Consider the following 26,912-nt stretch of genomic DNA (forward strand, 5'->3'; position numbering starts at 1 on the left):
GTGCTTATTCAACGATAAAAATATTTATTTAAAAAATATATCAAAAATTTTTCATTTTTTTTTTAATTTTACACACTCAATCTATGAAACAAAATCTTTTAATTTATAGATTTTTATTTTTATTTTTATTTAATCATTTTTCGTTTAATATTTTTTAAATAAATTTAAAATGATTTTACATTTTATTCATATCCCTTTGAACATTTTTTTATTGGGTTTATCCTGTTATTTCATTTAGGATGCAATTATATATTTTAAAATCAATTTATGCAAAATACAAGATCATTTCATTTTCTATGAAACATCCGCATCAAGTGAAAAATGCAACTTTCAGATCGATGGGTCTTTTATGTTTAAATTAATTTTGTTGGATTTTTTTAATAAAAATGTTACAATATAGAAAAAAAATGTAAATACTGTTATTTAAATTTTAAATTTATTGTGATTATATAAAATAATTAAATTAAATTTTCAATTTTTTCATAAATATTGATAATTGATTTTTTTTATTTCCTTTTATAATGTAAATAAAAGAAGATTTTAGTGTAATTTGTGCTTATTTTAATCAGGCTAAAAAATTTTAATGATAATTATTTTAAATGAAAATTATCTAATACATCAATTAAAATTTTAAACTGTAATAATTAAAAAAAAAAACTAAGTATATAGATAAATTATGAATTAAAAATGATATAATATAAGTTCTTTAAATTTTATAAAAAAAATTAAGAAATTGACACATATTTCGTAATAATATATTTATAAAAATTAATAAATTTTTAACAACTCTATCTTCTATATATTTATATAAAATAATAATTCAATTATTAAATGAAGATACCAACTCTATAAACCATAAATCATCAATCAAGTCAATTTATAAAATAACAATTCTAAAATATGTATAAATTTTTATTCATTTAATTTGGTTCAAGCATATCTTTTATCCAATATGGAGTCCTATCCAATTTTTTGACCTCTAATTTCTAACGTGTTTATGGTGCTAATTAAACTATAGGTTGGAAGATATGTAATAGTTAACAATATCAACATTATGGTGCAATAAAAAAGACTTAAATGAATTAAATGAAATTATGTAAGTTTATTAAATTTTTTATTAAAATAATTAAATAAAATTAAAATTTTAAATTAATAAATTGAAAGTTTTTTTTTTGGGCATGAATGAATCAATTTATTCATTAAAAAAAAGAAAACAGATCAAGTCTATTTCAAAAAAACAAGATCAATCAGTTTAAATGTTATAATAGTTTAACCAAAAATACTTAACCATAATAAATTTAAATGATTTCGAGACCCCAAGAATTACACATGGCTCGATCTTTAAAAGAAATACAATCCCAAAATGAGTTACCAATTTTTAATTGAATTGTTTTCTTGATGGAACCAAAAATGGCATAAATTAGAAGATTTTATTACATATCAATGTGCAAAACTATCTAATATAAATTTTATAAACAAAATTAAAAAATTAACATGTATTTTATAATAATATATTTATAAAAGTTAATAAATTTTTAAAAACTCTATGGTCAATATATATGTATATAAAATAATAATTCAATTATTAAATGAACATACTAGTGCTATAAACCATAAATCAACAGTCAAGTCAATATATAAAATAATAATTCTAAAATATGTGTAAAATTTTATTCATTTAATTTGGTTAAAGCAAATCTTTTATCCAATGTGGAATCTTATCCAATTCTTTAGGCCATCCATTTCTAGTATATTCATGATATCAATTAAATTACAAGTTGGTAGATTCACAAGAATCGTTCAAAAAAAGATGTACAGTTCATTTGAATGGATAATGAAATTAGTTATAATGAGATTAAAATTAATAGTGATAGTAAAATTAATTGAAATTAGATACATAATTGTAAGGTTAAAATCAATCATTGAATATGTATTTAAATGCAAAAGTAATGGTAGTAGTGATGTGAAAATAAAAAATGATTATTATGGACATTAATCTATTAATGAATTAAAATTTATTTTAATACATATTTTAATTTTATTTAATATTCAAAATATTTAAAATTAATTATTTAAAGATATAATTAAAAATTAATAACGTGAGTAGAAATAAAACATTAATTTTGAATTTATTATAATTATTTTAATCTTAATAAATTTTTTAAGAATGGGTAAAATGAAATTAAAAGAATTTTATAAGAACAAAAATGTCCAAAATGGATTGCGGTGAGTCACTACATCCTATATCACCAATGGAGACTATTTCTCTGACCGATGCCACATAGGATTAATCGCATTGTAATAAAGTTAACCAAATGGATATTCATAGTGAGATTATAACAAAAAGGTACTTACTCACACTACAATGAGGTTACGGTGTAATCCAAATTGAGTTTTAAATGAATTAAAGGAAATTTTGTAAGTGAAGTTTTAAAACTATACACATTTCAGATTCAATTTCTAAAATTTTATATTTATTTTGTTTTTATTAGGATAAAAAATTAAAATTTTCTTTGAAATTGGATAAATTGACAATTTTAGTGCAATAAAAATGATTTGGGGTCCATTTAGATGGGTAATATGAATAATTTAGATGAGATTAAAAAGGTAAGATTAAATACTATATATGTAAAACTAAAATTAATTATGAATATATGTATTTCGATGCAAATAAATAATTAATGTGAGTTTAATTATAGTTAGAAAAGAAATAATCATTAAATATATTAGATTACATATAAATTTTAAATTATTTAATATTTATAAAATTAATAAATAATTGAAAAATCATTAAATTATTTTTATATTAAATAATAATTTTATTGTTAAATAATTAAAAACTAAAAATTAAAAATATATCAAATGATATTTTTTCTTTAATTTTTTTATTAATGATGTAGTTATCTATTTTTAGTTAAAATAATAATATAATATAATACTAAATTTTATTTTTAGTTTATAATATAATATTTAGTAATTAATTTTTTATATAATGATAAAATAATAATTTTTAGTTAATAAGATAATGATAATTTTATTTATTTATAAGTTTATTATATAATAAAAATTTTTATTATATTAAATTAAAAAATTATTTCATAATTTATTAATTAAAAATAAAAAAATAAAAATGTCAAAAGTTTCAAAAGTATGCTGTGGTAAGCCACCACACCCCTTTGCATCAATGGAGTTTAAGTCTTCCGTTTAAGCATAATCAGATCGTGCCTTCGCTATCCATACCGCAAAGTCAAGTACCATTGTGTCAAAAAAACGCTTAAATGCATTAAACGGTGACTGCTGGGGGCTGTTGGAAAAACACTTGGATGTTGTGAAGCCACATCATTCAAGTTATACAACTTATATTCAGATGCCTGTTATTACAAGTTGTTTAATATCTTTGATTGTGAGATGAAAACGACAAATCATTATTTTAGACCTTTCCAAATATCTACTTAATGCATTGCACATATCAACAACGGAAAATCTGACGGGAGAATAATAAATTTTTCATATTTAAGTTTTACCCATAATTAAAATAGTGGGAAATGATTTTAACTTTAATAATTAAATTTTAATTTTAATTTAACTAATTCTTGCAATGAGATAATATCCAATTAATTTATAATTTTAATTTTCAAACGGTGACATTATGTATTCAAACAGTGATTTTCTATATTAAAAACATTCTAATGTTTAGAAAACAAAAAATTAAAAAAAAATCCTTTGAACACTGTCACTATTTAATACCCAATCACAATCTATCGCCAGCCAATCCCAACACCCAACAAACACCAATCATAATAAATAAATACCTCGGAAAAATCCTAAATTCATTTGTATACTTTAATATTTGATAAGTTTACACTTTAAATTTTATTTATTGTGCTCAATTTCTTTATCATAATTATAGAAATGACTTAATTTTTTATTTTTAATTAATAATATATATTCACTAATTAAATTGTAAAAAAAATTTTCAACAATTAAAGAAAAATGTTTAAGTTAAAAAAACAATAGGAATATATTTATTTCTTTATGTAATAAACATTTAAAACAAATCCAATCAAGTTATACTCCCCAGCAAAAGAAAGCCTTTGAAAAATGTCATTACTGAAGTTAAAACTATCTAAACAAGTAACCAGTTTTGATTTACGAAAGTTAAATGATGTGGCCTCACAAAATTTGAAGTGTGGGAATGCAGTTGTTATTTCGACTGCTGCTAGTAATTTTTTTCATTTTAAATGAGGTTTTAGATAAAATTTTGCAAGTAAAATTATGAATTTTTTATTAAATATATTAAATAAAAACTAAAATTAAAATTTTAAATTGATGAATTAAAATTATGTTACGTAAATCAAATTGAGCATCTAAACTAAAAAGTGTAAAAACATAAAATAAAAAAATTTAGAAGACATCCGATTTAAAATTAATTGACCTTAAATAAAAATTTTTTATATAATAAAATAAATTATTGTGGCATATGGTATCAATAAAAACAATAATAGCAGCTAAATACAAAAATATATAGTATGAATTGAATGACTTACAATTTTTAATAATATTGGTTAGAATTTTATAAATTATAACAACAATATGATTTATAATTGATTTTTTGACATATAAAATTATTATCAATTTTAAAAAATGCATAAAGATACATAAGTAGTTGTTGCTGATGGAAAGCCAAAACAAAGTGCAACCTTGACATTCCAAATTTATTGAGTATTGAGCTAGCAAAGTCCTAGGTACTTAATCCTAATTCTATTCAATGTAAACCTAATATAAATTATCTTTAATGTTTATGTGATTTATTCTGACTTTGAATGAAAAACCTCTCTTCATCATAAATTTTTTAGTACAAAAAATAGATGCTGATTTAATCAATGGATTAAAATTTTAAGAGAAAAGTGAAAACATTAAAAATATATAAATATGTTATTTTTTAATGTACATTTGATAAGAAAATTGGAAAAATAGATAAAAAAAGTATTTTTTTATTTATTATTTGATAAATATATTCTTTAATTTGTAAGCTAAATCAAGATATAACATGAAGTAAAAAAATTAAAATTAAATTTATTTCATATAACATTTGAAGTTTTGATTCTTATAATATTTTATTTAATATCTTGGAATCAAGTTATTTGATAATTAAAACTAAATTATAACTTTAAAATCCATATCAATTTTTAAAATATAAATAAATCAATTAAAAATTTTAATCAAATTATTAATTTTAACACTAACTTATTAGTAGTTCCACCAACATGATAAAAATAACAAATTTAGATGAACTTTTTAAAGTCCAATTTGAAAAATTCTTTACTAAAAGTAATTTAATAAAAAATTTAAATTGATAAATTGGAGTTCAAAAAAATCAATAATAATGTAAAAAAAAATAAAAAATATCATTTCTAATTCAATTTTAATAGTATTTATTCAACAGTAAAAATATTTATCCAAAAAAATCAAATTTGACTTATAAATTTGTAAGTCAAGAAAAATTAATGGTTAAATTAGATTATTTCAAGTTTAAATTTTAAAATTTAAATAGTTCAAAATTTAAGTCATTTTATAGATTCAATATTAACTAAAAGAGTTAAAATTCTACAAGGATTTACATAAAAACATACTCTTTGAACTTATTCTATCATATTTTTTAAACTAATCAAACATATTAATACAAATTCCTTTTTGGATCTATTATAATAATCAAATGTCATAATACATATCATATTATATTCCTTTTATTTTTTATTCTCACAAAATACAAATTTCATTCCTTCTTTATTTCATTATGCAAACCAAACATGCCGTGAGTGCTTAGATTTTTTACGATCCATAACTTAAGGTATGAACTAGACTCATGTTTGAAAATCATATGCATACCAATTATGATATTCATAACACATAGATTCATTTTTGGATTCAGTTTTCTATATTTAATTTTTGCTACTTACTATATCATACATGTATGTTTGTATGACAAACATTGACGAATCGCTATAATTTTAAATGATTAATTTAAGCTATTTAAATGAATATATAAACAATTATTGATCAATTTTATAAAATTATCCTTCAAAAACATAAAAAATCTTTCAAAAATTTCTAAATTCACCAATAATATACATTTCTAAATTTTTAATAACTTTTAAATGATTAATATCTAAACGATAAATTTTGATAATGTACGGCTTTTCTTTAAGGTGCCACATGGCATTCATCTCTTTTTCTTTTTTTTTATTTAATAAATATTTTTATTTAATTTTTTTGTGTGTGGATCCTAATCTAAAACGCTTAGATTGGTGATGCTTCTAGCCTTATCGCAGGTAAGTCCAACCCAATTGTAATGGCTGTCTCCAACCCACAAAGAAGAGAGCAAGGTTTGGGTGTTGTCGTCATCTCTAGCTTTCCATTTTAGACTATTTCACTTTCTACGACACATTCACATCAAATGAAAAAAATACAATTTTAATGCCAACGGATTTTTTATATTTAAATTAATTTTATTGGATTTTTTTATAAAAAAATTTGCAACATAAAAAAGTTTAAATATTGATATTTAAATTAAGTAAATTAAATTTAAATTCTCTCATAAATATTGATTATCGATATTTTTCTATTTTTTATAATAAAAAATATTTTAATTTAGTTTGTGCTTATTTTAATCAAAAGTATTGGTTATAAAATTTTCATAATAATTTTTTTAATGAAAAGTTTTTGATACATCATTCAAAATTTTAAACTCAATAAATGAGTTTATAAGATTAATACATATCATTAGGTCATCATTAAAAAATTAAGTACATAAACAAATTAATGAATTAAGAATTATCTAATACAAATTTTATAAATTTTATAAACAAAATTAAAAAATTGACATGTATTTTATAATAATATATTTATAAAAATTAATAAATTTTTAAAAAACTCTATTGTCTATATAATAATTTAATTATTAAATGAAGATACCAACCCTATAGACCATTAACCAACAATCAAATTAATTTATAAAATAACAATTCTAAAATATATAATTATATAAATTTATTTATTTAATTTGGTTCAAGCCTATCTTTAATTTAATATGGAGTCTTATCCAATTCTTTTGGCCTTTCATTTTGACCTCTCATTTCTAAGGTAGTTATGGTGCTAATTAAATTATAGGTGAGGAGATACATAAGAGTCAATCAACACTAAATAGAAAAGACTTAAATGAATTAAATGAAAATTTGTAAGTCTTTTCTATTTAATAAATGACATTTTCATTTTCATCACTAAAATTTAATTTTTTATTTTCATTCAAATAAAAAATTGAATTTTTATTAATTTTGGATAAGATTGACATCTCTAATATAATGAAAATGATTTAGAATCATTTGAATGAGTGATAAGATTAACTTTAATGAGATTAAAAATAACGATTAAATGGGATATTGTATTAATGAAATTAAAATCAATTGTCAAGATTTGTGTTTCCATGCAAACATGCCACGAAAGTGAGGTAAATTATAATTAAAGGAGAAATCATCATTAAATTTGCTTGTAATAAAAATTTTAAATTATTTAACATTTATAAAATTAATAAATTATTTAAAAATCAATAAATTATTTTTATGCCAAATAATAATTTTTTGATAAATAATTAAAAACTAACAAAAATAATAATATCTCAAATGATATTTTTTCTTTAATTTTTTATTAATGATGTAGTTATCTATTTTTAGCTAAAATAATAATATAATATAATACTAAATTTTATATTTTGTTATTAATTTTTTATATAATAATAAAATTTATAAAATAATAATTTTTAATTCATAATATAATAATTTTATTTATTTATAAGTTTATTATATAATAAAAGTTTTCATTATATTAAATTAAAAAAATTATTTCACAATTTATTAACTAAAAAAAAAGAGTAAAAATGTGTGTTTGATTAGAAAATCTGAAAAAAAGATAAAATATATATTTTTCATTTATTATTTGATAAATTTAATGTGTAAGCTAAATAGAGATAACATGAAGTGAAAAAGTTAAAAGTTGAATTTACTTCAAATAAGATTTGAAGCTTTGATTCTTATAATATTTTATTTAATATCTTCGAATCAAGTTATTTGGTAATTAAAATGAAATTATAACTTTAAAATCCATATTGAATTTCAAAATATAAATAAATGAATTAATAAATTTTAATCAAACTATTAATTTTAACACTGAAATAAATGTTATGGTTGAAATTTACAGCACTCGCAACTTAGCTGCCTTACCTTAGTTAACCTTCTTTCTCCTTTAAAACATATTAAAAAAAAAAAAAAGTAAGAAAGGAAAAGAAAAGAAAAAGTAAAAAACATTTCAATCGATGCCAATGTCAATTGCAGGAAGACTTCAGAAGTCTTTATTCATCCAAAAAAGAAGTAGATCAAGTCTACTTCAAAAAACAACATCAATTGCTTTAAACATTACAATAGTTTAACCAAAACTACCTAACCACAACACATTTAAATAATTTTAAGACCCCCATGAATTGCACATAGCCCGATCTTTAGAAGAAATAAGAGCCCAAAGTGAGTTGCCAATTTTTAATTGAATTGTCTCTTTGATGAACCAAAAATTATATAAATTTAAAAGATTTTATTATATTAATGTGTAAATTTTGAAAAAAATTTAATTAAAATTGATATACTTTTAAGTAGGTATTTTTATTAGAAATTTTAAAATAATTTTTTTCATTGAATAAGTATTAATTAAATTTAAATTATAAATAACATTTTCAATAATTATTGTATATATTATTGATCTTTTTTTAACTCTATCATTTTATTAATTTATATTTTTTATTAATATTTGAATTAAATTATTTTTAATAAAAAATTTTACGAATTTCACTTTAAAACTTTATATCTTATCCATGGTGTAATAACGCATAAACCATGCATACGGAAAAAAAGGGCTAACATTGTTCTTCCTTCAAGTAGCATTTGTATCTTTGCAAGATCGTCATGGTAATGTAATTATCAGAATGATTTTATTATCAAAGTGATCTTAACACTCATGATTTGAAATTATTTTATTTGGTTAACAATGATTAATTCTTAAAAATAAAATATAACCGTATTTGGTATTACTAAAAATCAAATATTGTTTTGTTTAAAAATATGAAAATAACCATACATGTTGTAATAGTTACATAAATTAATAATTTTATGGTTTTTTAAAGATAATAATTTATAAAATATTAAAAATATTTATTTATTTTATAACAAAATATAATAAAATTATTAAATTAATAAATATATTTATTGATAGGTAAATTTATTTTTATAATATAAATTATGAAAAAAAATATTTAAATTAGAAAATGAAACCAATTTATTAAATTCATAATAAAAGAAAAATAAAAAATTATATTATATATAAAATATTTAAAAAAGTAAAAAATATACAAATTATTTTGAACTTGTTATAATGAATATTAGTTTGAAAATATAACAATTTATAATATAAAATAGTTACAATTTTAAGATGTAGCAATTTTTAATTTACATATTAAATGAGTAAAATTAATTACTATTAATTTTTTATATCATTTTACCTCGGTAATAAAAATTTCTCATCCTTTTATATAAAAATTAAATCACCTTCTAAAATAGTAGTTTGATCATTTTTGGTGATCCAAAATTACCATCACATAGAACCATAAAATGCTTACTAAACATAATGATCTAATTATCATGTGTAGATCACCATAATTTACTCGTTACCAAACACTATCTTAATAAATAGAAATCAAGAAAGCAATAAATTTAGGATTATCATTTTATACATAAGCTATAATTTTATACATTGATGATGAAATTTTTTAAATTTAAAAATGAGATTAGGGAGTTGACACTAATTTATTTAATTTTAATAATTACTTTTTTAATTTAATAAATATATTTTAGTGAAATACTCGTCAACACTCTAGTTCTATTATCACTATGTCGAATATTTTTTATTTTAAGTATTTGCACCAAAAAAGAATTTAGTTTCTTAACAATTATATGGTTTGTTAGTAAAGTTGACTTTTTAGTTCTGTGGTCATGAATCAATCATTAGCAATCTCAAGTTTAAAAATATTATTTTTAATTAAGTACAAAATTTAAAATAATTCAAATATTAACTCAATATCTCAGATTTTCTTAATTAGATTCAATTACAAGAAATTTATGGTTAAAACACATTACTTCGAATATAAATTTTAAAAATTAAATAGTTCAAAATTTAAGTCATTTTATAAATTCAATATTATATAGAAGAGTTAAAATTCTACAAAGATTTACACTAAAAACATACTTTTACATCTTCCAATTAAGGATGTCATATTACTTTTTTTTTTCACTTTTATAATATATTACTTCACTCTCAATCACTCGTTTTAAAATTTTTAATATTATTCAATCACTTTTAATATTATTCAATAATATTTAATTTTTATATTAAATTATTATTTATTTATTTTTAGTAATTGATCATTTTTAATAAACTATAAAGGTAAAATGATCTTTTAAACTTATTCTATTCATATTCTTTAAATTAACCAAACATATTAACATTAATTTCTCCTTTATTCCATTATAATCAACCAAATTTCATAATAATATTATACTCTATTCCTTTTATCAATTCTCACAAAATATCAAATTTATTCCTCCTCTATTCGATTCAATGAACTAAACGTGTATAGAGTTCTTGAATTCTTAACAATCCATAACTTGAAATATAAACTAGATTCGTGTTTGGATGTCGAATGCTTATCAATTATGATGTTCACAACAAATAGATTTTTTTTATGTTTATAATAGCTATGTTTACGTATGTATGTTTGTGTGACAAATAAGGGTCTTTAAATAAACATATGAGCAATTGTTCAATTTTATAAAATTACCCTTTAAAAGCATAAAAAATGTTTAAAAATTTCTAAATTCACCAATAATATACATTTTAAATTTTGAATAACTTTTAGATGATTAACTTAAATAGATGAGTATCCTATAAATAAATTTGGTCATGTACAAATGAATAGTACATGATCACAATTTATGCCTAAGTGTCACTCCTTTTTTTTTTTTTTTGCCTTTTTTTTCTTATTTTTGCTAAGTTTTTATATTTAATAAATATTTTTTATATTTTTTAAAAGTGAGACCCACTTTACAATAAGTTTTTTTTTTCTTGGTTTTTACCCTTTCTTTTTTCAAGATTTTAAATTTATTTTTTATGGGATCCATTTGATGTTATGGGAATGCCACATATTTGCTTTTTTTCTATTATTTTTTATTTTTATATATTTAATAAATATTTTTTTAAGATTTAAAATTTTTTATCTCGCTAATGTGATAGCAAGTATATGCCATGTGTCAAGATATTTTCTTCTTTTTAATATCTTTTTTAACATTTTTTCTATTTACTTTTCTTCCTTTTTTCTTTTTTAAATATTAATAAATTTTTATAATATTTACTTTAAGATGGATCTAGTGGGTATTTGATTATTTTATTTTCAAATTATATATTTTAAGGCGGTCCAGTTTTTTAAAGGAATGGATATTTAAGATGTTTTATCCTCACCTATTATATTTGTATATAAAAGTATATATTTATTATTTATTTAATTTATACACATATATATGTATTATATTAATAAATTTATTTTTTACCTTAATTTAATAAATATTTAAATTCAATATAAGGTTTCAACGTGACACCCTCTGTAATTTTTTTATCATTTTTTTTATTTTTTCGTTTTGCCCTTTTTCACTTTTTTTATTTTTTGTTTTTGATATTTATTTTTTATTTGATAAATTTTATGAAAAATTAAATAAGATCAATTAAAATATTTATGTATCTTTCTTGTTTGTTTTTTATTTTTTATTTTTTTAATTAAATAAATTTTGTAAAAAATATAAAATAAAATAGTGATGACAAACTAAAAAAAATTTACCTATGACATTGCACGAATATTTTTCTAAAACAAGTAATTCTTGATCAATCTTACAAAATTATGATTAAGGGGAAAAAATCAAAATATTCAAAATTTACCAACCACGTTAATATTTATCCAATAAAAAAATCATTTTAAATATTAAAAAAATCAAAAAGTATCCATCCATATTATTAATTTTGCACCTTAGTCAACGTGTCACCTTATTTTTTTTCTTCTATAGCTGAATACCTAATCCACCCTCTCATTTTTTTTCTTTACGTTCTATTTTCTCTGTCATTTTTAGCTACTCTCTTTTTTTCTTTTTGTTTTTATTTTTCCTCTCTTACTTATTATGTAATTCATCTTCTCTCATTATCATTCACGCCATTTCTCAATTTCATCATCTCTTTTATTTTTTCTCACTTTTCCTTATCTTGCCCACAATAACCTCAAATACAATGGATTTTATTTTCACAGAAGGAAGAATCGGAGAAGAAGATAACAAACCTTAGCCCTTTTGGATTTTCAAATAGTGTCGTTGGAAAGAGGAAAACAAAGGAAGAAGAATTAGAGGAAGAAATGGTTAAAAAGCTAGGTTCAACATTAAAAAATAAGATTGATCAAACCATGATTTTTTTTTTGCTTTTTTTAAAATTTTAATAATGAGTTCATTCTATACCGAATCGATGCAAGAAAAATCAGTCGACTAGCAAAAAATTGAATGAGGAAGTGGTGATCGCAAATGGGTCGATTTTTTTATGAGGACTTTAAGAATCGATATAGAGTGATTTGTAGAGGTTTCAAAGAAAAAACTTCTTGAAAGAAGCAGAAGCCATTTGGAGAGTCGAGAAACAGCTAGGAATTGTGACAACTGCTGGTGAAAAAGAGATTATCAAAATATTGTAGATGATGGAAAGGATGATAAAAAATCATCAGACTAAAACAGCGATAGCTATGGGTAATGCATAGCTCTTAATCTTTTTTATTTTTTGGTGGAATTGTTGTTGGGTGCAAGATAAATGTTATTTTAGGGATAGTGATTTTGTTGATTCTTGGGTGAATTGATTTTTTTTTGGAATTTTGCATTCGGGAAAGAAAAATAAGAATGATGCTTAGAATGTTGGAGAAATTGTTGGCTGTGAATGATCAAATGCTAAAGATAGTTTATTTGAAATTTTATTTTTGTTTTTTTAATTGAGATTTTGTCCTAAAATTCTAGATCTTCTGGTAGTTTACTAACAATAGGGAAAATGATTTTTGCAACACAGAATCTGTGGTGATTAAGGCAAGATACATGTTAATCAAAAAATTAATATAATAAATTTACAAGATTTCTAGCAATCTAACACCATCCGATTGGCATTTTATTTTATTTTTTTACTTTTTATTTCTTTTAAGCCTTATCTTCACAAGACCTTTAATTGGATGAAAAAATTAAAAGTACGAAGGGGTAAATGAGACATGACATTTAACTTTATCCTTAATTTTCTCTTTTATTTTTTTTCTTTTACCTTTTGTACTTTATCTGCACGTAACATGGCTTTTGCATTGATAAAATGTTAGAAGTAAGAAGAAAAGAGTAAGGGAGAAGTGTGAATTTTTTTTTTTAATCTTTACCCTCTTTTTAGATTTTCCCATTCTTTCTTTAGAAAACCATAATTTCTCTTTGATTTTCCAGTACCCTATTCCGGTATGGTCATTTGTGGCTATCATTTTATCCTTTTTATTTTTGTTTTTCCTTCTCTTTTCAGAAGCAATTTCAGGGTTTTAATCAAAGCACAAAAAGATAAGAGAGATCCAACTAAAACATTAATGATTTTTTAACATTTTTTTTATTGATTTGACTAGATTCAACATATTGAAAGTCATTTTTTGCAATGAAAAAGATTGTGTTATGCCTTATGCGTGTGGGTTGGGTCGTACCTATTTTCAGGTTTCATGATATGGTTAGTGAAACTCCAGTTCAGTCAATTCGATTGTTGGATTTAGAAGTAAGTGAGATTGGTGATGTTTTGATTGCTTATAAGAGGAGGATTGAGCAATTTAAAGCGTTTGATCCAATCAAATATGTTCAGGTAAGGAATAAACAGTTTTTGGCAAAAGATAACATTTTTATGCTAAATGTGTGAAAAGCATTTGCTTGATATAAACTTCTAGTTTTTTAATGTTGTTGTGTGGATATGGATTTGTGTAGAAATCCTATTGTTAAGTTGCTTGAAGATCAGGGCCTTGAATTAATTTTGGATTGAACTATGTAAAAAAGTAAAGGTAAGAACTTCTGAATTTTTTATGTTTATTGGAGATTGACTTATATTTCCTTTTGGTTATGCTTTTTTCCTTATGAATAGTAATATGTTAATATTAAAGAAGTGGCAGGTTGCAGCATCAACTAAGGTTGAGTTATTGAAGGTAATGATATAAAGGGCTCCTCCTTGTGATAAAAGTTCACAATGTGACTCATCACCCAAAAGGTAAGCTTTTTTTTTTTTTTTTTGGGTTAAATTATTTTTATTGTGATCATTTATCCTTTAGTCTTTTCTTTTTCCTATTGATTGGATGTCACATAAAAGAGCAAATTTTTTATTATTTATTTTTTTTCTTAATTTTACAAGTTCAATTATTTATTAAAATTTGGTTTAGGGTTTATGCTACATGACCCATCAATAATCAAGTTGGCAGACTTAGTTCAATATTAAATTTATTATATGCCTTAGATGGTGGAAATTCCTTAATGCAAAAATAAATTATATGCCTCAAATGGTTTTAGGGTAATTAATTTATGTTTATTCACAGGGTTTAATTGATGGCTTTGCCATGGCTATCTATATAAATTTATTTATATAAAACAACGAAAATCTAAAAGCAAGGTATATGATCAAAACTCCTAAAAATGTTTGCTTTCCATAAGCTCCATTCTTTCTTCTATAGGACAAAGAAGAAAGAAGCTTAAGGCTAATTACTGAATTAACAATCAACAATTTTTTCCTTTCTTTAAGTAATGGATTATTATTAAAAGTACTTTTAGTAATTGAGGATTAGGTATGTGAATGGACCATACTTACCTCATTATATGCTTAATCTTTTTTTCTTTTAATTTCGATATATTTTATTCAAGGTTGGTCACAATTCATTTGAATTCCAATATATTTGATTCAAGATTGATCACAATTCACAATAAAACTATGCCACTATATATAGGCTCATTATCATAATAAAACTATGCCACTATATATAGGCTCATTATCATAAAGTGCTTGCTCATTAAAGGTCGATATATTTTAATTAATTAATTATTTGTCTTTATTTAATTATTGAATATAACATTGCCTTAATGGATGAGACATTAAATGCTTTTAGCTCTTTTATCACAAAGCACAATCATGCCAAAATGGTTTCTATTGTTGATTCTTTTACTATTATTACCCTATTAATTTTTTTTTCCTTTCATGTGATCTCTGCTTTTACCATAATATGAGATACTGATATTATTTTATTTTCATTTTAATTTCTAGATCTTTTATGAGATTCTTTATTATTGATTATTATACTATATATTCATTTTTATTTGTGAATTATAGTATGTTAGTTTTTTTAGTTTCATGATTATTTTATAGAATTCTTAATTGGCCTTCTTAGTGTCAAGTTAATTTGAATGGAATTTGCTATTTTGGTTAAATATAATTATTTTTTTGTTACATTCAAAAAGTATTTCTTCCTACTTTAGATGGTAGAAATTGTTTTATTACAAAATAGATATATGCTTTGATGGTGTTTAGGATCCTTTAAGTTTATTTATACTACCTAATTTATATAGCTTTATCATGGTTGCCTTCATAAATTTATTTATAAAAATGAAAAAAAAATCCAAAACAAGGATTATAATCAAAACTTATAATGATATTTGTTATTAATTATTAGAAAGATTCAAATTTTTATTATTAGAAATAATAAAATTTGATGTTATTTATATTTCTTTTATGCATGTTATTTTATCTTTACTTAATTTATAATCTAATTGTTTTTAATGGTTTCGTTTAATTGTTATTGTAAGGTTTTGAAATTTGTCATCTTTAAAAGTTCGAAGTTTGTTGTATGGCTATTCAATAAGATGTTAAGTCCATTTGCACTTTATCTTTTTATCTTGTTTTATGATTTTTTTCATAAATTTTATTATTTACATTTTGATTTACTAATTCTTCCTTTTTGAAATTGTTATTATAGTTGTTATTATGAAATTTCAATAAATTTTAAATTCATTGATTATATTATTTATATTTGAGTTAAATATATGTATTTGGCCCCTAAACTTTGTAATTTCTATTACATTTGTACCTAAATAATTTTTTTATCACATTAATACCTAAACATTCAAATATGTTATCACGTTGGTATTTGGGACTAACGTCATTACTCAACTTTACTGACATAATATGATATATAATAAAATACTAATATATGTTAAAAAGTTCACTTAGTGCTACATCATCAATGTCACATCATCTTTAAAAGAAAATTCAGAAAAAAAATTTAAAAATTTTAAAAACTTTAAAAATTTCAAGTAATTCTAAAAAAATTTTAATTATGAAAAACTTTTTAATTTAAAAAAATTATGAAAAAATACTAAAAAATTTATAAAAAATTTAAAATTTTTTTAATATTCAAAAATTTTTTTTAATTTCTCAAAATTTTTAAAAATTTAAAAAATTTTTAAAATTCAAACAATTCTAAAAATTTAGAAAAATTATAAAAAAATTTTCAAAATTTTAAAATTTATAAAAAATTAAAAATAAGAAATAGTTTTATAAATTATAAAAATTATTGTATTGTGAATTTTTTAAAAAAAATTAAAAAAATTACAATTGATAAAAATTAAAATTTTTTAAAATTTTAAAAATAAAAAGAACTTAAAAAACTGAAAATAAGAAAAAATCTAAAAGCTTTTAAAATTTTTTGATGAATTAAATAATTTCAAAATTTTGAAACATTTTAAATTTAAAAAATATTAAAAAAAACTTAAAATTTTAATAAAAATCCAAAAAAATTTAAATTTCAAAAAATATATAAAAATTTGAAATTGTAAAATTAAAAAATATGAAAAAAAATTTATCATTCAGATATCAATGTGATTATGAATTTTAATGTTCAAATACCAATATAATAAAAAATTTCTTTAGATACTAATTTGATAAAAATTACAAAATTCAGAGGTCAAATATATATTTAACCTTGTATATATTATGTTGCAATCTTTCCACGAAGTTTGATATCTTTCTATTTTTAATTAGAATGCAATGAAATGCCAATAGGTTTAATAGTTTGCCATTGATAATAAGAATATCATCAAATTTAGATCTTATGAATGAAAATGATTTAGATCATATATATATATATTTTTTTTTAAAAGAAGGGTGATAGACTAAAATTTCTTAAATTATTATAAGATTTGTTATTTATTTTTAAAATTTAATAATTTAATTCTTTTATGAGTGTTTTAAATTATAGAGTAAGTTCTGTAATTATATTTACCTTTAAATTTATATTGAAAAAGAAATCTGCTATATAAACATTTTTATTTTTTTCATCAGGTTAGACTTATCTTAGAAATTAAAAAAAAAAAAGAAAAGAAAATAGAACAAAGTAAACAAAATAGTTTTAGCCAAAACTGGTGAAGATAAACAAAACCCCGATGGCGGTGCCGGAGTGACAAAAGCCTGCAAACTGAAACGTTCTAGAGCCATACTCTGAGAGAAAAAAAAAAGAGGCGCGTGCAGTGGCGAGGGCTTCTGGTGGAGGAGTGGAGTGGCTCGTTAGGCCACCGAATCCCAAAAACCTAATCGTCTTTTTCGATTTAACAGTCGGTTCCATCCCTGCCGGTCGTATCAAAATGGAACTCTTCGCTGATATTGCTCCTAAAACCGCCGAAAATTTCGGGTCCTGTCAGTCTGCCACTTCCTTCCCTTTTGTTCTTATTCTATGATTATTTTTCACTCTTATAATTTCTATTTTAATTTTGATTTTTTTTCCCATTTGGCCGGCAGCTATGCACTGGCCAATGCAGGGTATTTTTTTTTCTTTTCAAAATTTTAGTTATCTGCATCTACATGAGTAATTGCTACTTACCCATTTTATTAATTGGATTGAATATCAGGAAAGCAGGGCTGCCTGTTGGTTGCAAGGGTTGTCAATTTCATAGGGTTATTGAAGATTTTATGATTCAAGCTGGAGATTTTGACAAGTTGGTAGCTTACTATATCATCTTTCCTTTTGCATTTATAATCTTAGCTACTCTGCTCTTTCATATAAGTGAGTACCCAGAATTAGCTTATTGAGATTTCCTGTAGACTGTGAATTCTTCATGTAGTTGGGAATAATTATTTTGACTGATACTTCTGTTAAAGCTAGATTATTTTACAAGTTAAGCTTTTTACTTGACAATTTGAGGAAAACATGATTGAAGTAATCGATTCACTGTTGTTACATTCTTCATTGAATGTCCCGAGCCTGAATGAGAGACCCAATATTCCTATAAAGGATAGTTTTTACCCAATAATTGGAAGGTGGTGTTTGCCAAGGTAATGGTAGGTCAATAGCTTAGACCATTAGTTTGATTTGTTAAGCATATGCACAAGAGTATAAATCTTTGTTGATAACAATAAAGCTATTGAGACCAATTTGCTCCAATTTTGTATAATAGTTACCGTAAAATCTTGCATTGCAGGGAGATGGTAGTGGATGTTCTTCCATATATGGGCATAAGTTCGAAGATGAAACTTTCATTGCAAAACACACTGGTCCTGGTTTGCTATCAATAGCATGCTGTTTTATATATAATATTATGTAGCTGCATTTTTTTCCTTTTCTCTATATTTTTTCAAAGATGAAAATTTCATTGCAAAAGACACTGGTCCTGGTTTGCTATCAATGGTATACTGTTTTCTATATAATATTGTGTAGCTACATTTTTTCCTTTTCTCTAAATGATTTTCAAGCTGAAAGGTTTAATGAATGTTTTCGGTTTATTTCTCTCCCTGATTATTTCATGTTTTATGTGCCTGCACGTAAGGCATATCAACTTTTAATGTGTGCGTATCCTTTAGGTTGGTTTAGTGTAATGTGTAAGGTTTTGGAACTCATTCAAGCTGCTGAAACTAAAAAGCTGCATAATGTGTGCTTGCTGATTTTTATCAGACTGTAGATTTATACTATGCTGTATTGGTACTAATGAGTACAGTTCGTCAGTTGTTGTGGCTGCATTGTTGACTAGTGTCATGGAGAATCTATTGAGTGGTATAACAAACAATTATTTCTCTGCAAGTCAATCTTTTCTTTTTGGTCTTACTAACAATTATTTTTTTAACCTGGCTTCTTGTGGCAACTAGGAACTTGTTGCTCTAAGAATATAGGGCCCCCATTAGTTAATTTTTTTATGACTTGGGAATAGGAAAATTTGCCTTTTGGTAGAACTCTGGAGTTGAGTTCTTTTATGCTGTAAAACAGAGTTTGTTGCTGCCATCATTGTCATGATCCAACTAGTTAAACTACATTTTCACTTTGTGTAAATATTGCATTTATAAAGGAAGATATAGAAAACACTGTCTTCTTTAACTAAAACTTTGCATGTTGTTTTCATTTGAAGTGATTGAGAAAAATTAGAAGTGGCAGCTTCACGGGAAAGGATTTTGTTCGAATATCTTGATAATCTTGCTGAGTGCCTTAAGTTTCATAGCCCCTCCCTCCAGTTGCTGATGTTCACTACCTGCCCTCTTTTTTTGGTGATAAACTTGGTGTAATCTGCATCCTTCCCTCCACCAAGCCTTTTTCCAAAACTTTCACACTGGAGGGAGAAAGAGAAATAAAAAAATATATATATGGTAGAGGTACTAGGAGTGTATAAGTTCAATGAAATTTCCTAAATCATACTCTTTACCTTTTCCATTGCAGGCACACAGTGGACCAACACCAATAGGTGTCAGGTATCTCTCTCTCTCTCTCTCTCTCTCTCTCTCTCTCCCCCTTACATGAATACCCTTGAACAAGCACATGCAATTGCATGCTTCTAAAAAAATACTGGTGTCCTTTTATGCACAGCATGAATAATAATCAAGTATCCTCAAATTAAAAGGACACAAGGTGGTAGAATGTTGCTATTTGTACCAAATCTATGCTAGAGGTATTCTCTGGCTGCAGACTCCCAGCTAGGTGAATTGAGATTTGATGGAAGCGCGGTTATTGCAAATGCTTCTAGCACATCTCGTGTTTTCACTTGGATAAGATTTCTGAAATATCTTGGTAAAACTTTTATCATCTTGTTTATTTGTTACAAACTTTTCAACTACATTGATTTTGGTGTTTATTGACTGCAGTTTTTTATCAAATGTGAGTGGCTTGATAATAAGCACGTTGTATTTGGGGTATGTTCTTTAACCTTCTTGTGCCAAATACATCCAGATTTCCCCGTCTTTTTAAAACTTAAATGCATCCTTAGAAATGACAAGAATTATTTTGTCCATGGTCATTTAGAGGGTGCTTGGAGATAGTCTTCTTGTTGTTCGAAAGATAGAGAATGTGGCTACTGGACCCAACAACATGCCAAAACTACCATGCATTATAGCTGAGTTTGGAGAAATGTAAAACTTGATATCATTAACACATATACAGAAGACTAACCAGAAATGTTGCTGTAACCATTTTAGATTTAATTTCCTCTAGATCTGTTGAAATTCATACAGGGTTTTTCCCCTTTGGCTCAAAATACTTGATTATCAAGATGTTAGCATTGCAATGTTGACAATGTTCACTCTATAATGCTAAATGCTTGATTGGAACGAGATCATTAAATAGGAAATGCAGATGGTTGAAAGAACTAAATTGGGCCACTGAATTATTGAACCACTTGAAAATTAAGGTGGACAGGTCCATTGATCTTTATGGCTAGCCCAGGATTTTCGTTTAACTGTTTGATAATTAAGTTCTCGTAACTGGGATTTTATAGTGATGTTCAATAAAAAATGCTAACCAAAAAAAAAACAGTGATACAACATGATTGACACGCATGGAGGATAAAAACAGTTTGGATCTCAATAATACAACGAACCTTCAAAAACTTTTATTATTTCTAATGTATGATTTCTCACACATTCTAAAAGAGGCTTCTTCCATGGTGAAACCTTGAACAGTCTCTCATGAAAACTAGAAGCTAAAGACATGAACAACCAGATCTTGATACAATAAAAATGCTTATTAAAAGTCCAGGACGCTTCTCAAACACACCTACACCTAAAATTGCTGAAAATCTAAAATGGGTACCACCTCATACGCTAACACCCTTAATAACAGAACAATTCTCCCAATGTTATCATCGAGAAAGGCTTGGACGTTGGAAACCGTTGACTGGAAAGAGATTGAGAAACTTGTCGCATTGTCGGGCGAAACTGTGGATTGATATGCAAGCATGCAAATGCTAGCTTTGCAGCAGAGACCACATTGTTTGCAGCTTGGTCTAATGGAACTGAGAGACGTTGGTCTATGACATCCTTCAATAAAATCTGTTGCCAGTTTTGTAGCGACGATGATGACGATGATGATAAACTTGAAATAAGATCACCAGGGTGCTTTCCCATCAGTATTTCCATAGTTATTACACCGAAACTGTAGACATCGCATTTTTCATTGACTTCCATTGTATAAGCCAATTCTAGAAAAAAAGATTTGATTAATTTAATCTTGTTCGTGAGATTCAAAAGTAACATTTAATCAATAAAAGCTTCCAACATATAAATAAATGCTATGCCTACATTAATTTGGATATGTAATCAGTTAAATTTAATTCGGAATAACAGTATTTCAATCCTATAGACAATCTTGGCCCCTTTTTTTTTTTTTTTTTTTTTTTTTTACAAAAAGGTCAAAGCTTTAGGAAAATAGAGGAAGGGAACTTTGCAACTGATGGAAACCGAACACCAACCTTGTAGGAATCCGTCTCCTAAGAGAGATGAGTGAACCATTTGAGCTACGTTCATATGTTTGTTTGGTAGATACTTTTGCATTTTGAAGTAGAAAATAATTTGGTAATAAATTATAAAGCTGAAATTGAGAGAAATTAACTACATACCTGGAGCAACATACCCAAAGGTGCCTGCAAATGAGGTCCAATTGGATGAATCAGGCTTAAGAAGCCTAGCTGTGCCAAAGTCGGGGACATGAGCTTCATAATCCGAATCCAAAAGAACATTGTTGCTGGAAATGTCCCGATGAATAATTGGTGGTGAGCAGTCATGGTGCATGTAAGACAAAGCATTGGCTAACCCTTTCACAACATTTATCCTCTTGTTCCAGTCTAATTCCATTGCTCTTTCCTCAACACTCAAAACCATTCTTAGACTTCCCCTTTCCACAAACTCATAAACCAAAAAGGAGTGCTCAGAATTCGAACAAAATCCATAGAACTTCACAATGTTCCGATGCCTTATGTTTGCCAAAGCACAAATTTCACTTTCAAAAGCTTTCAGGTTGATTAACATTCGATCTTCGGATCGGTGAAGTTTCTTCACAGCAACTACTCGACCTGTTGGCAGCACAACTCTGTAAACATTTCCGTATCCTCCTAATCCAATGCAGTAGCTGGAGCTGAAATCTTCTGTAGCTTCAATGATGCTTTCATAGAGTATTTCTCCATCGTATCCCCATATTGCGAAAATATCTTGGGATTGTTCCTCCCTTGACTTAAATTTTCTCTTCCAAATCTTCCGAAAAAGAAATAAAAAGCCTCCAACTGAAATGAATAACAGAACTGGAGCACCCAAAACTGGTAGCACAATTAAAATCACAAGTCTATTCTTTCTTTTCTTTTGGGCTTTTTTAGTAATGGTAGGGACACCATCACAGGGTATTAGATCTGTTGCATTGCCACAAAGCCCTTTGTTGTCTCTTAAGGCATCAAATGGAGCATTCCGAAAAGCTTTTTTGTCAGGTAAAGGGCCTTCCAATTGATTTTTGGATATATCCACAACTGTCAAGCTTCGCCAATCATCAGAAGCCGATGGGATGGAACCAGAAAGCATATTATGAGAAAGATTCAACAGTTCCAATTTTTGTAGATTCCCAAGTGGCCTTGGTATCTCTCCAATCAGCAGATTATGACTTAAATCAAGTGTTTCAAGGGCATATATACTGCTTATCGTTGAAGGAATACTTTCACTGATTTGGTTTCTGCTTAGGTTCAATTCCCTTAGCTTGAAGCACTCTCCAAGTTGGTCAGGAATGGATCCACTAAGATTGTTTGATGCCAAATTTAGAAGTTTCAAATTTGACAACATTCCAATCTCTACTGGAATTTTTCCAGAAAGTTTGTTTCCATTTAACAAAAGATCTAGCAATGATGTCAATCTTCCAAATTCATTCGGAATATCACCATGTAGATTATTTAAGGAGAGATCAATTTCATGTAATTGAGTTGCCTGTCCTAATTCAACAGGTATCTCCCCAGAAATGTTGTTGTTGGAGATATATAGGCTTGCTAGATTAGGACATTGCCCCCAGTTGGGAGAAAGTTCTCCGTAAAACTTGTTGTCACTTAATTCAGCGTAATCCAAGTTAGGATATATGCCAAAAGCTTCTGATATATTCCCTGTAAGCTGGTTTCCTTGAAGCCTAAGTCTGAATAAACTTGTGCAGTTTCTCAAACTTGATGGAATTTGGCCCGTTAAATTGTTGTTATGTGCTATTAAACGAGACACTAAGCCATCGCGGCATACATTATCAGGCAACTGACCTTTCAGATAGTTGTCACCCAATTGTAATATTACCAATCGAGTAAGATTGTTAATTGTTGCAGGAATAGGACCTGATAAATGATTATCCAAAAGAGATAACTCGCTAAGCCTCGTCATATTTCCCACAGAAGTGGGGATTGAACCAGAAAGCGTATTGTTGCTCAATGAGAGTTCAGTGAGAGATTGAAGCATTCCAATCTCTCGAGGTATTGAACCGGAGAGCATATTATTATAAAGGTAAAGACTTAATAAGTTGGACAAGTTTCCTATAGAAGCAGCAGGGATGACACCAGTGAGATTATTACGTTGCAACTGCAACGTGGAAAGAGATCGAAGCAATCCTATTTCATTGGGGATGGAACCAGAGAGGTCATTACGGTAAAGATAAAGCGATTCCAAGTTACTTAAATTTCCTATAGAGGTTGGAATAGGACCAGTTAGGCGGTTTCTTGAAAAATCAAGCATTTTGAGTGACCTCAACATTCCAACTTCTACAGGTATAGAGCCACTGAGTCTATTGTTAACAAGGATAAGTCGAGATAATCTGTGCAAGTTTCCCATTGAAATAGGTATTGGACCAGTGAAGTCGTTATCATTAATGTGAAGGTGAACAAATGAACTCATATTTCCTATTTGAGATGGAATATTTCCAGAGAAATTATTGAATGGCAACTCAAGGACGATGAGCATGGGCAGGTTCCCAACTTCTTTAGGTATAGAACCACCTAGCCTATTGCCAGAAAGGACAAGCCGGGATAAATTTGGCAAGCTTCCTATAGAAGTTGGAATTGGACCACTTAGATTGTTATAATCGAAATAGATCTCGGAAACTGAACTCAACCTTCCTATGGCTTCCGGAATGGAACCACTGATCTGATTTCTTGCTAAACAAATATACTGAACACTTCTCAATAAGAAAATCTCAGATGGGATATTCCCTGAGAAATCATTATCGGACAATTCAAGGAAGGAGAGTTTTGAAAGATTGCCAATCTGTGAAGGAATTCCCCCATGAAATGAGTTATTATGAAGGTTAAGCCTCATCAGGTTAGGGAGGGAAAAGAAGTTGAGACTGTAAAGTGTACCTCTCAAACCGTTATCCGGAAGGCTGAGATTGGTGATGCTACCACCTTCGTCACAAGCTATTCCGACCCATCTGCTGCAAGGGCTGTCTCCAACCCACGAAGAAAGGAAACTCTTGCTTTCATTGCCAAGACTAGCTTTCCATCTCAAAAGGGCCTCTGTTTCAGTACCATTAGATGAAGCAAAGACATCGAAACGGTGAAGCAATACAAGGATGAGAAAGAAGAGGAATTGCCAAAACATGAACGATGAAGCCATGCTTTAGATGTTTCGAAAGGGCTTTGCTACAATTCAAGTTCTGTGACTTGCATGCATGGACAGGTATTTATATATGCAAAGGAATTGAAAAGTCACAGAAATTTACACCTCAACATGGCAAGAAATTCACGGCATGCTCGTCTTGTACGTCTGATGGATGTTGAAGTTTAAGAATTTGAAATCCGGAAAGTGGACATTTTCTTTCATATTTATTGTAATCTGTCGATATTTTGCTAGAACTTTCATTTTGATTCAATTTGATTGGCAGCTACTCGTGACATGTTGGAGTTATTTAGATGAAGTTTGTAAATTTTTTTAAAATAAATTAACAAAAACTTTAATAAAAAATCTAAATTGATACGGTGATAGAATTTAATTTGAAGATCAATAATATATAAAAATAATTATTAAAAATATAGTTTATAAATTAAATTTGATTGATACTTATTCAACGATAAAAATTTTATTAATATTTTTATTAAAAATATTTATTTAATAAATATATCAAAATTTGTTAAAATTTTTTCAAATTTTACAAACTTAATTTATGTGATGAGATATTTTAATTTAAAATTTTAATTTTTCATTTTAATTTTAATTTATTTGTTTTTAATAAAAAATTTCATGAACTTTAATTATAAAATTTCATGAAGACTTCCCCTGTAGTCCATAGCTCACGGCAAAACACTTCATTGGAAGGTTTTAGTTGACTTTCAATTGTTTGTTATATGTGAAATATTTTAGAGCTTATGCGTGAACTTGAAATTCTAATTCATTCAAAGTCCATATATTTAATTTCCATGTTCTCAAGTTTGAATTAACCGTAATATACTCAAATAGACTTTACCAAGTAATATGGAATCTGACTCTCTGCAATTCCACAAGAATGAAAATCAAATTCATACACCATAAGGAAATAAATATTTTTCTAAATTTAAATACTAATATAATATTTTATGCTATTACTTGTAACTCATACGATGTAGAAAATAATTTTATATATTTAATATAAGTATATACATATAAATTAGTTTTTTTTTTCAAAATTATATTCAAATTTTTAAAATTTATAACATATATAAAATTTATATATATTAATTTGTCTTAAAAGAATAAATTTTTTGAAAAAAAGCAAGTAGAAATGTTATGTCTTTCCTTTGGACTATTTTATCTACAGTAATATTTATACATATATAAGATTATATCAAATCAAAATAAATTATGTCTTAAAAAACAAAACATGTATATTATTGAATGATGAATTAAATAACAAAAAAAGTATTAACATACTTCCACTTTTATAATTTTAATCAAATTGCTATACAAAATATGAAAAATATTAGAAGATTTATGAAAAAGAAAAAATAAATTGAAAAAAATATTATTTTTCATAAGAATGAAATTGCAATAGTAATAAAACATATCTTGAAAAAAAAGTTATAAACAAAAAAAATAAACTGTAATAATAATAAAATATAGAAAATAGTTGCAAACTGAAAAAAAAAAAAAAAGATTTATCAAATTGCATTTATAATCTTAAATTTGTAAAAAAAAAAAAAAAAAAAAAAGCTATTGAGTGGCAATTAAGATTGAATAGGTAATTTTTAAATTAATTTTTTTAATTTAAAAAAGATATAATAAGTGATAAAGATGAAATAAAATTTTTTGTTTATATTTAAAATATAAATTTGAAAATTAAATTTGAGATAAATATAATCCTTTTTATGATTTTACTGTTTTAAAGATTTAATATGAAAAATTACTTTAATTTTTAATATATTACATAAATTTTTGAAAAAAATAATTTTTGATTGATTCAAAAAGGGTTGTTG

The 26,912-nt window shown here is 25.2% G+C and overlaps 2 protein-coding genes across 11 annotated transcripts; one reads left to right on the plus strand and one right to left on the minus strand.

Annotated features, from left to right (window-relative positions):
* Positions 1 to 17,457: 17,457 nt before the first annotated feature.
* Positions 17,458 to 20,769, plus strand: LOC111309637 (peptidyl-prolyl cis-trans isomerase CYP22-like). 10 transcript variants are annotated; one of them, XM_089748797.1, is made up of 7 exons: positions 17,458 to 17,899; positions 18,007 to 18,027; positions 18,117 to 18,203; positions 18,687 to 18,759; positions 19,910 to 19,941; positions 20,332 to 20,379; positions 20,489 to 20,769. In XM_089748797.1, exons 1-7 carry the CDS (start codon positions 17,853 to 17,855, stop codon positions 20,526 to 20,528), a joined length of 348 nt encoding a protein of 115 aa, XP_089604923.1. In that variant the 5' UTR covers positions 17,458 to 17,852; the 3' UTR covers positions 20,529 to 20,769. The 10 variants fall into 10 exon arrangements, 4 of the variants coding, with proteins under 4 accessions (XP_089604923.1, XP_089604920.1, XP_089604921.1 ...); XM_089748794.1 differs by having other exon boundaries at positions 17,469 to 17,899; positions 18,117 to 18,207; positions 18,687 to 18,765; XM_089748795.1 differs by having other exon boundaries at positions 17,470 to 17,899; positions 18,117 to 18,207.
* Positions 20,770 to 20,901: 132 nt separating this feature from the next.
* Positions 20,902 to 25,366, minus strand: LOC149513549 (uncharacterized). The gene is made up of 2 exons (XM_089748793.1): positions 22,080 to 25,366; positions 20,902 to 21,662 (listed from the first exon to the last, which is right to left on the minus strand). The coding sequence occupies exons 1-2, from the start codon at positions 25,078 to 25,080 to the stop codon at positions 21,295 to 21,297; spliced, it is 3,369 nt and encodes a 1,122-aa protein (XP_089604919.1). The 5' UTR covers positions 25,081 to 25,366; the 3' UTR covers positions 20,902 to 21,294.
* Positions 25,367 to 26,912: the final 1,546 nt, after the last annotated feature.

The sequence above is a fragment of the Durio zibethinus genome, chromosome 19 (assembly GCF_047325235.1).
Source record: "Durio zibethinus cultivar Kanyao isolate XHJ-2024 chromosome 19, ASM4732523v1, whole genome shotgun sequence".
NCBI classification, from domain to species: Eukaryota; Viridiplantae; Streptophyta; class Magnoliopsida; order Malvales; family Malvaceae; genus Durio; species Durio zibethinus.